The sequence below is a fragment of the Maylandia zebra genome, linkage group LG6, assembly GCF_041146795.1.
Source record: "Maylandia zebra isolate NMK-2024a linkage group LG6, Mzebra_GT3a, whole genome shotgun sequence".
Lineage (NCBI taxonomy): Eukaryota > Metazoa > Chordata > Actinopteri > Cichliformes > Cichlidae > Maylandia > Maylandia zebra.
In genome coordinates, this window is record NC_135172.1 from 1,605,599 (window position 1) to 1,617,623 (window position 12,025).

Below are 12,025 nucleotides of genomic sequence, written 5' to 3' on the forward strand. Positions count from 1 at the left end.
CAACCCAAAAACGATTGCAATCAAACTTAGAACGAATATGCACTTAAAAACGCCCAGTTATGGTAACATAAGTCCCACATAAACTCGAGCTCAAAATTTTATCTGTCTCTTATCAGTGACTCAATTACTGGTCGGTTATGTTGAAGCAGAGGCAGTCTTATGGAGTGTCTTAATGGTTAACCTGTTGTTTAACCAACTCACTGGTGATGAGCATCCTCTGCTGTTTCCTTCGGCAGATTCTTGTAGAATTTTTCGGCTTCTTGAGGTGTTGAGAAGAGGTGGATCTTCCCACCGTACAGGATTCTGAGTCTGCATGGGTTGTGCTGGAATCCACGGAAGGCATTGATATCAATAAACAGTTTGACAACCGGGTGAAATCCCCGTCGGATCCGAACCGTCTCCGCAGACAGATCCTGTGCAAATGTGATCTTGGCCCCATCATGTGTAATTTGTTGTTTTCTTGCTTCCCGATATACCAGTTCCTTCTCTCGGAATTTTAAGAAACGAATAAGCACCGCTCTGCTCTGGTTTGGTTTCCCGGAGGCAAGCGTGCGATGCACTCGCTCCAGTGTGAATGACTTGTCGGGCGCTAGCCCCAGCCACTTAGGTAGCATGATGTTAATAAAGTCGAAGAGTGATTGTTGCCCTTCTGCTCCCTCTTTTATGCCGAAGATGCGCAGGTTCTTTCGTCGTCCGCGGTTTTCCAAATCATCTGTTTTGGCTTCAAGAAGTGCGATTCGTTTGATAGCCGAGTTCAGTGACGTTTCTGTTTTCTCAAGTGTGCTTTCAACTTCGGCAATGCGGGCTTCGGCCTCTTCGATATGAGCCCCCTGGTTCAATATGTCTTGCTTTACCTCCGAGACTTTACCCTCCAGTGCAGTCACTGCGCTCGCCATCCCAGTCAGTCTTATATCGATGCTGTCCAACTTGGCTCCAAAATCTGACCGGAGTGATTTGAGTTCATCCAAAACCTCGGCTATGCTAGCCATGTTAGCATCTGTGTCGGACGTTGATGGTATAGCGCCTGTCTTGCGTCTTCGGGTAAAGATGTCACACTGTTTCACAGATGAAGCTTTTGACATGTCAGTGCCGTATATTCCAGACCACACTAACAGCATATGCAAGGGTTTTTTATAGAAAGTTTGTACACTGTCCTGAGAGCGACCCCGCTAAGCTGCCATCTTAATGCTTGGCCACGTGACCCCCCCCATGGCGGCAGCTGTTAGTTTTAATATTACTCTTATTATTCTTTCTGGGTCACAAAATAAACATTTAACATATTTTCAGGCGAGAATGTAGCTGTGTAAACCTCAAATATCTGCTCAGTTTATCAGGACACCACATATTTTCAAAAGCGCTCCGACGTTTTTGGAGACGTCTGTTACCCACTAGCTCGATAGTTAGCCGGGGGCGAGGCTCACTAGAGCCGTGAGAGCACCGGACTCCCGGCAAATCGTTTTCAAACCCACCGCCGTCTTTCGCTACTCAGGTTAAACATGATATATAAGTCACTTAGATAACTTTTTTCAGTATTTTATTTGTTCCTGAGTAAATCGGTTTGGCTGAGATTAAAGTTATAGTTTTTACACAGCTGAATAAATGTCAAGCAGACAGCTGATTATCAGAAGTGTCAGATGCTCGAGAATATACTCCGGTGTCCTGTTATATTTGAGATAGCAAGGAGCAGACGGCTGAGTTTATTAAATCAATCAATCAATCTTTATTTATAAAGCACTTTTCATACAAAAAAAAAATGTAGCACAAAGTGCTTTACATAGTTAAAAGCAGCCCACCCCACCCTCCAACTCACTCCCCGCACTCTCATTAACATAACATAAACTACTTTCTATGTAGTGTTTAGTGACTACTCAGTAGAGAATATAATTTAGATTGACTTGAGGCATGATTTGACGGCATAGTTCAGTTTTGAGCACAAATTCAACTGTTTTAGGGTGAAAGTTTGGTTTTGCAAGAAGAGTCAGAGGTTTTGTGAATGTAGCTTGAAAATTGGGTTTTGTGTTCACAGTTTGGGGAAAAGGAGAGCAGCTTTCCAGGAATGTGTCTTAGTAATCGTGAAAAACTGTAACAAACAGTTACCCAAATCATTCAAAGAATAATAATTACAAACTTTAAGTATCTTTTGGTTTCTCTTGTATATTCTTCCACATTTCTATAATATGTGCATCAGCATCAATGTAATCAAAGAGAAATGCAGAAAAAATACTTGCAAAGACCTAGTACAGCTAAAAACTCAGGACTAGTCCTGTTTGTGTGTCTAATGGCCAATGTTGGTCTTGTTTTTTAAATGCAGAAGAAGACCCTCTGATGTCTTCTTCTCTGTTGCAGTATGTATGCAGTCTTGAAGGACAGATAATTTGGCTATGTTCTAGTGTTTGAAACACAAACACAGCTGAACATCATCTGTGTAAAAAAGATATGAGACTTCTTAGTTATTCAGGGTGTGTCAAACTCGGAGGATGTACAGAGCAAACACGATAGCAGTGCAGAACCTAGCAGCTCAACACAAGATGGAGTCGCAGAGGAGGACACAAAATTAGCAACAGGAACTGAAAAGCTTTAGTGAGAGTGACAGAGGAAGAAGCCAGCCAGAGCTGCGACCCTGAGATATAAGTCTCTCAGTCAGGTACTTTGAAAGGCAGCTGAGACTTCCAAGGGTACACAGCAAATTCAAAAGTGTTAAATGTTTTGGTGTTAATAGTCTTCTTGCAAAAGTAGAGTTAATTTTACTCTAAGCAGAGTCACATTCTTTTAATGTAACTCTGAGGTGTAAAATGATAGTAGTTAAAATCGAGTGTTAAAAATGAGTGTTTCTCTGTCAAATCTGGAGGTGTTACAATGGAAACATTAACTCTTGACCTCCTAACTCTGAACTCCTACAGGGGCTATGACACCAACAGAGTACATTCACAGACTCCGCCCCCAGCACGGCTCCAATCGAAGCTGAAGTGAAGCCGTTTCAGAACATTTTGCTCTACATGTTTGAGTTGTTTGCCATGCTTGGTAAGTCATTTTTTCAAAGATTGTTTCAATTATTATTATGAGCTTTTACTTCTGTGGCTCTTTGGAGTTGAGACAAAGCTGTGTGAAAGGCATTAGCCATGTTGCTCGCTGATAGCATAATATTCTGTTTTAGCTAGCTGAAAGGTATTGTTTGCGGGCAAATACCACAGCCTTGAAAAAAGCTTGCATGTGAATTTTCAGTCAAACGTTTGGTCAAATACACCTAAAACAATGTCTAGAATGTGAAATGTTGGTATAATGGTCCTACTTGAAGCCTGAAAACGATCGCCCATAAAAAAAAACGAGCAAACAGCAGTAGCAGACGTCCTGACTGGATTCTACGTTAGCATAGATCCCTCCAGAGTTTTGTGCACACGGTTTAGGTAAAAATTAAAAAGGTTGAGGTTTTACATTTAGTTCAGTATTACCTGTTGCCTGTGTCCTTGTCTTTTGGGAAAATACTTTACACAAGTAATGGCTCAAAAAGGATTCCTTTTTTTTTTTTTTACTGTGCTGCAATTGTTTACTGGATTATTTGTGCCATTAATTAGTGTCAACTAATTTTTATTCAATCTCCACACAGGATATGCTTGTGAAGATGGAATATGGGGGAGAGCAGAAGTGCGTTGAAGTTCCACAAAGTGATGAATGAAGGACATGCATATTGTATTGAAGAAATAAGTGATGAGAATGCTGTTATTTGCATTTACCATGTCAGACCTTTTGATAAACAAAATTCTAATGAAAGTGAGAACATGTACACTGTTACATCTTTCAGAAAATGTTTTGAAATTGTGGTGCACAGTTCAGAATAAATGTTTTTCAAAAACCATTGCATCTTTTTAGTAAATGTTTATTTCCAAAAGAAATTTCTAGAAGTTCAGAACAGTAAAGTTCCCGCTTTTTAGAATGAATTAGAAGATAACTCTTACGTAGTTAAACTAAAATACTCTTTGAGAGTTAATATATAAACTCTTAACACCAAGTGTTAAATTATCAACTCCAGACAGATTTGGTGTAAATCAGAGTTAACGTACCAACTCTCCAAAAAAAGTTAAATTAACACTCTCTGGTGTGGACCCATATAGACACTTTAATAGTGTTGAAATCAAATCCGACAGTGTTAATTTGGACATGCTGGATTTGCTGTGTACAAGGGTTGAATATTCACCTGTATCTCTATGCATTAAAATATAATGTGAAATATCATGTTGAAATTTAGACTGAAATGTATCTCAAATGTTGTGAGCAGTTTAAACCTCTGAAAGCTGGCTGGCCACCACTTTTTCTAATATTTTGGAGATAAATTCTGAAGGTGGGAGGGGTCAGTGCTAAATAACAGCTTGTTTAGGTAAACAACCAGAAATTAAAGGCCTGATGTTGTTGAGTGTTCAGAGATATTGATACAAAGATCTTTGAGATTGTCAGCCAGTTAAGGCATGTGGTCAGAGAGCAAGGAGGAGGGCTAATAACGTCTCTGATATCATGAATGCTATTAACAAAAAATACTCTTCATTTCAGTAAACAGTTAGAGAAGAGCTTAAAGGTGTAATGATGTCTCTGATTGTGTTGAAGTTTAAAGATAAATTCAATTTTAAAAATATGTAGCCCTCACATCTTTGACCATATTAAAAGAATATAAGATGACAAAGATGAACCTGGAGTTTGGAAATCCACAAATGTTCCACATTCTGACAACTACGCTTGAAACAGCACGTGCTGTATTTCACACAGGGTAAAGATGTTTCTGTTTGCTGTCTAAAACGGGTGAACAGTGGTCATTGAAAGGATGCACCTGTCATGGTTCTGGGCCATTTGAGCCAGTGTTTTGTGTTCTTGTACTTCATGTCATTTTGTATCACGTTAAGTCTACTTTTGTTATTATTTAGTGCCTGGGTTGTTCTGTTAGTTCAGTTATTAGATTTCTCCCTGTGTTGTTGCCCTCTGTGTGTCTGTGTTTGTATCGTGGTGTGAGTTCTTGTGCCTCGTTGCCCCTCATTTCGTCATGTTGATCTACGTCCCCCAGTTCCTCCATGTCCTCTCTCTCCCTCCAGTGTACTTCCTGTTTAACTTTGATAGTCTCCCATCAGTGTGCATCGTGTTGTGTTTGCTCTTCTCCTGTTTTGTTATCTTTATTTGTGTCAGGTGTGCTCCACGTCTGATCCTTCTGTGCATTTATGTCTGCGTCTCCCTCAGTTCCGTGTCTTATCCTCCCTCATGGCTGTGTCACTCTCCCGGTGTTTCCTCGTGAGTTAGAATTTCCCAGTTTAGTTTTGTATCGCCTTTTCCCAGCAAAGAAAGCTGGGATTTTGGAGTTCACGTCACACCTTGGTGAAGTCTGCTTTTGGATCCTTTCCTGCCTGCACAGCGGTTTCATGACAGAACCATGATCTCTACATCTTTGTTCAGGAAAAAAGCATCACCAATGTTTAAAATAGCAGCAAAGAAAGATGATTAAAAATATTAGAGGTGATAAAATGATGACCCCTATTTAGGGCTGCTCAATTAATCGAATTTTAATCACGATTACGATCTGGGCTTTCAACAATCATTAAAAATGACTGAGCCGATTATTAGCCCCTCCCTCGTGCTTTACTCTCACGCTGCTCCGTGTGGCAAATCGAGCGCACCTCTCTGCATTTCGAACACGTGTCACAACAATTAAGAGGACCCGAGGGAAGCTCGGAAAGCTAAGCAGAAGTTATTTGGAGAGGAGAGTGACTGCCGTTGGTTGAAAAGAGAGGTAAAAAAAACTTCAGTGGTGTGGAAACATTATGGGTTCGCGGAGTCAGACGTGGATCAAGTAGACATAGTGTGTAAACTTTGCTACAGTGTCGTAGCTGCACCACAGAGCAACACTGCAAAGTTCACTAAACATAGATGTTTACATTTTTCATTTATTTTTATATTGCAAACATTTGCACTCTCACTGGCACAGACCCTCCGTCTGTGCCAGTGAGAGGTCACCGAGTAGCTCCACTGGCGCTGGCTGTGAGGACATACTGAGACCACTGAGGGTGAGATTCATCATGCACGGAAAACTGATTTCTCATAGCAGCTTGGATGTATAATAGAGTTTGAAGATCATGCACCCAGCGAGAAGAAAGACAATGACACATTAGCAGGAAAGCAAAAAACAAAACAAAAACAACAGGTAGAAGCACCTAAACTGAACACAGGCACCATGTGATGGCCAAACCCATGGCCACACTAAAGTCGGTAACTCTTGTGTATTTTCATTTCTTCATTTGAACACAATAACACACTTTAGTTTCCAATAAATTTATTGACTGGTTTGGATAAATTTGTTCTATTTGTAAGCACGCACATTTAGTTTACTTACATATTCACACCAGTTCGTTAATTTGACTTTTGACTAACCTTTGTTTCTTTACGTCTTACCCTTAAATACAATAGGATAATTGGACTGCACCACCACCTCCTGAAAGAAAAAGTATTAGCATTTAATTGGATATTGAGTTTAGGATTCAATACTTTTGATTTTCTTATTTGATCTTTAGTTTAATAACAAACCAGACTGTGCTGCATTCTTTGTTTATGATTGTGTTTTGTTTAGTATCCCCATTGTGTGTCAAAGTGGTCTGATCAGCCATTATATGCAATGGGGGTGCGGTTTCACACCAGCCTATTAATCAACCAAAGACCCAGACAGACTTTTAATTCATTTGAAAGCCTGATGCTTAGCCTCGTCCACCCCAGCTGTGAAACTCAGAAACCAGTCTTACTTGTTATCATCTATCGTCCACCTTAGCCTTACACAGAGTTTCTGTCTGATTTCTCAGACTTTTTATCTGATTTAGTTCTGAGCTCAGATAAAAGAATTATTGTGGGTGCTTTTAACATCCATGTAGATGCTAAAAATGACAGCCTCAACATGGCATTTAATCTGTTATTAGACTCAATTGGCTTCTGTCAAAATGTAAAAGAACCCACCCACCACTTTAATCACACTCTAGATCTTGTTTTAACATATGGCATAGAAACTGAACATTTAACAGTGTTTCCTGAAAACCCTCTCCTGTCTGATCATTTCCTGATAACATTTACATTTACAATAATTGATTACACAGCGGTGGAGAGTAGACTTTATCAAAGTAGATGTCTTTCTGAAAGCGCTGTAACTAAGTTTAAGAATATAATCCACCCACTGTTATCATCTTCAATGCCCTGTACCAACATAGAGCAGAGCAGCTATCTGAACGCCACCCCAACAGAGGTCGATTATCTTGTTAATAATTTCACTTCCTCACTACGTACGACTCTGGATACTGTAGCTCCTGTGAAAACTAAGGCCTCTAATCAGAAGTACCTGACTCTGTGGTATAATTCTCAAACACGTAGCCTAAAGCAGATGACTCGTAAATTGGAGAGTTACAAATTTAGAGGATCATCATTTAGCCTGGAGAAATAGTTTGCTGCTTTATAAGAAAGCCCTCCGCAAAGCCAGAACATCTTACTATTCATCACTGATTGAAGAAAATAAGAACAACCCCAGGTTTCTCTTCAGCACTGTAGCCAGGCTGACAAACAGTCAGAGCTCTGTTGAGCCAACCATCCCTTTAACGTTAACTAGTAATGACTTCATGAACTTCTTCACAAATAACATTTTTATCATTAGAGAAAAAATTACCAATAATCATCCCACAGATGTAATATTATCTACAGCTACTCTTAGTACCATTGATGTTAAGTTAGACTCTTTTTCTCTAATTGATCTTTCTGAGTTAACTTCAATAATTACTTCCTCCAAACCATCAACGTGTCTTTTAGACCCCATTCCTACAAAACTGCTCAAAGAAGTCCTGCCATTAATTAATTCTTCGATCTTAAATATGATCAATCTATCTCTAATAATCAGCTATGTACCACAGGCCTTCAGGCTGGCTGTAGTTAAACCTTTACTCAAAAAGCATCTCTAGACCCAGCAGTCTTAGCTAGTTATAGGCCAATCTTCAACCTTCCTTTCATATCGAACATCCTTGAAAGAGTAGTTGTCAAACAGCTAACAGATCATCTGCAGAGGAGTGGTTTATTTGAAGAGTTTCAGTCAGGTTTCAGAGCTCATCACAGCACAGAAACAGCTTTAGTGAAGGTTACAAATGATCTTCTAATGGCCTCTGACAGTGGACTCATCTCTGTGCTTGTCCTGCTAGACCTCAGTGCAGCGTTCGATACTGTCGACCATAATATCCTATTAGAGCGATTAGAACATGCTGTAGGTATTACAGGTACTGCACTGCAGTGGTTTGTATCATATCTATCTAATAGACTCCAGTTTGTGCATGTAAATGGAGAGTCCTCTTCACACACTGAGGTTAATTATGGAGTTCCACAGGGTTCAGTGCTAGGACCAATTCTGTTTACATTATACATGCTTCCCTTAGGCAGCATCATTAGAAGACATAGCATACATTTACACTGCTATGCAGATGACACCCAGCTCTATCTGTCCATGAAGCCAGATAACACACACCAATGAGTTAAACTGCAGGAATGTCTTAAAGACATAAAGACCTGGATGGCCGCTAACTTTCTGCTTCTTAATTCAGATCAAACTGAGGTTATTGTACTCGGCCCTGAAAATCTTAGAAATATGGTATCTAAGCAGATTCTTACTCTGGATGGCATTACCTTGGCCTCCAGTAACACTGTGAGGAACCTTGGAGTCATTTTTGACCAGGACATGTCCTTCAACGCACATATTAAACACATATGTAAGACTGCTTTCTTCCATTTGTGCAACATCTCTAAAGTTAGAAATATCCTGTCTCAGAGTGACGCTGAAAAACTAGTTCATGCATTTATTACTTCCAGGCTGGACGACTGTAATTCATTATTATCAGGAAGTTCTGAAAACTCACTGAAAAGCCTTCAGCTAATCCAAAATGCTGCAGCAAGAGTCCTGACAGGGACTAGAAAGAGAGAGCAGATTTCTCCTGTTTTGGCTTCCCTTCATTGGCTTCCTGTTAAATCCAGAATTCAAAATCCTGCTCCTCACATACAAGGTCTTAAATAATCAGGCCCCATCTTATCTTAATGACCTTGTAGTACCATATCACCCTATTAGAGCACTTCGCTCTCGCTCTGCAGGCCTACTTGTTGTTCCTAGAGTATTTAAAAGTAGAATGGGAGGCAGAGCCTTCAGTTTTCAGGCCCCTCTTCTGTGGAACCAGCTTCCAGTTTGGATTCAGGAGACAGACACTATCTCTACTTTTAAGATCAGGCTTAAAACGTTCCTTTTTGCTAAAGCATATAGTTAGGGCTGGACCAGGTGACCCTGAATCCTCCCTTAGTTATGCTGCAATAGACGTAGGCTGCCGGGGATTCCCATGATGCATTGAGTTTTTCCTTTCCAGTCACCTTTCTCACTCACTATGTGTTAACAGACCTCTCTGCATTGAATCATATCTGTTATTAACCTCTGTCTCTCTTCCACAGCATGTCTTTATCCTGTCTTCCTTCTCTCACCCCAACCAGTCGCAGCAGATGGCCCCGCCCCTCCCTGAGCCTGGTTCTGTTGGAGGTTTCTTCCTGTTAAAAGGGAGTTTTTCCTTCCCACTGTCGCCAAAGTGCTGCTCATAGGGGGTCATATGATTGTTGGGTTTTTCTCTGTATCTGTGAAGCGCCTTGAGGCGACTTTTGTTGTGATTTGGTGCTATATAAATAAAATTGAATTGAATTGAGAGCACCGCTTTCCCCTACTGAGACGCTTGACAGTTTGCCAGAATCTCTTCGAGGCAGTCTGAAAGTCTTTTTCTATGGCCTCTCCGAACTCCTGCCACACCCGAGTTTTTGCTTCAGCCACTACCCGAGCCGCATTCCGCTTGGCCTGTCGGTACCTATCAGCTGCAGGTCTGGTGATACGATTACAAAATGTAGAAAGTAAAGCCAATAAACCTTCAGGTCACAGTAACAGTCTTCATCAATGATCAAGCTGAGTTCGAACGTCCAGAGAGAATTGGTTTAGATATCTAGTAGTTTCTTAGCAAGTTGGAGGGTAATTTTCTACACACAGATACTGAGGATCATGAAATACTTTTTCTTTTTTCTTTTTTAAGCACACTCTGCATAGCGGTAACAAAAACCCCACCGAATTTTCACAAGTTTATGTAGTTCTGAACAGTCCTCCAATCATTTGCAGGATTTCAGGATTCATAAACAACCCTCCTCTAAGCTTTCAGAACTTTAAATAGCAACATAGAACAAAAACATTCTTTGTAACATGCAGTAGACTAAAGACAAATACTACATTTGGAAAAAGAAAAGAAAAAAAAGGTGCTAACCACAATGTTTGGGGGGTTGTGAGCCATCTATTCACAGAGTGCTATGTTTCTATGAGATGGAAAGTTTTATGGTAGCCTGCACTAAATGTACACATGCAAATAGCAGCCATTATCTCTGTACTAAACATCAAAGTTAGAAACAAGACTTGAAATCAATTCTTAAACTCCAATTTGTTAAAACACTTGATTTTCTATAAATTTGTTCAATGCCGATTTCATAGATACTACTGTGGGATGCTTGTCTTTATGACTTGTTGATCTAAACCTAAAACTGCCTATAGATTTTTCATCATGGCAGCACAACAACAAGCTCTGAGCACAAGATCCATAGAGGCTGGGGTCTATCACACCAGGCAAGACCCCAGGTGCAGGCTGTATATATACTGGACATAGTGGTGGTAGACGAACAGAAGAAGACAGCCGTAATGATAGATGTAGTGATACTGAATGACAGCAACATGGTTAAGGAAGGAAGAAGGAACACGAGAAGCTGGTGAAGTACCAAGGGCTCAGAGACGAGCTCAAGAAAATGTAGAGGGTAAAGGTAACGGTGGTCCCAATGGTAATCGGAGCACTCGGTGCAGTGACTCCAACAGATCCCAGGAATAACATCCAAGATCTCTGTCCAGAAGAGTGCAGTCGTGGGAATGATAAATGGACTGATTCTCAAAGCGCTTTACATAACATGCCACATTCACCCAAACACAGTCATTCACACTTTCTTCTATGGTTTTAAGTGCTCACTAACTAACATTCACGCACATTCATACTGTGATGGATGCATCAGAGAGCAACTTGAGGTTTGTATCTTAGATACTAAGGATACTTGGCATGCAGACAGAGACCTCCTGAGCTACAGCCACCCCAGCTAAGATACTGCTCAGGACCCTCAAGCCCTTGAAACTGTCATCACCAACAACAAGGCTTTTACACAGAGTATGCATGTCAATACTTCCTGAGTCATTTCTCATTATTACACATAATTTATGGACATATATGGTTTGATTTCTTTGCATGTGTCGATTGGATGGATTATTGTCGACATCTGGTAAGAATTTCATATCAACAGCACTTTTAGAAATGTATTTACTTGGAAAAGTGGCGTTCAATAGTTATTTTAGCTGCTGTACTGTGTATATATCAAGATAATATGGTTCCTAGAACCATTTTACCAAAAAGATTGGCTGATGAGAAAAACAAGCAAGCTTACCTGCTGTGAAACAAACAAAGAAAAAATATGTTTTTTCCATGCCGCATGCATTTACATGCATCCTCTGACAGTGTGGGGTCACGAGAGATGAGAGTGTGGTGTCACTGCCACAAATTTGCTTCTGGTTCAGCCTTTGCAGCTGCACTTTTCCTGTTGCTGATGTGGGCAGTGATACTGCAGCCGAAACCTTCAACCTGTCATAAAAACAAGAAGACATACATGAATTTTAGAAATCTGGTACTTCTCTGGGAAGTCAGGCATTAATCAAGCATAACGTTCAAACAATAAAACATGTTTTTCTGCTCAGGAATGCAAGTAAAAACTGTAATTTGATATCTTAAAGAAAAATAAGAACAAGCTTTACTGTTCCTTCTGCTTTTTGTTAAAGTCAATTGAAAATGTATATTTTAGTACAAATAATATAATTGATCTCCAAAAGTTGATTGTGTTCATCTGGACGTTTTCAGTGGGAGAAACGTTTCGTCACTCA

General features: G+C 40.2%; 1 protein-coding gene across 1 annotated transcript in view; it reads right to left on the bottom strand.

Annotated features, from left to right (window-relative positions):
* The window catches only part of LOC105941465 (CD48 antigen), a 36,615-nt gene extending 24,908 nt beyond the window's left edge, over nucleotides 1-11,707 (bottom strand). The window contains exon 1 of the mRNA XM_012925032.3: nucleotides 11,536-11,707. Coding sequence (XP_012780486.1) covers nucleotides 11,536-11,596 — 61 coding nt within the window. The 5' untranslated portion in view covers nucleotides 11,597-11,707. The remainder of the gene's footprint in view (nucleotides 1-11,535) is intronic.
* Nucleotides 11,708-12,025: the final 318 nt, after the last annotated feature.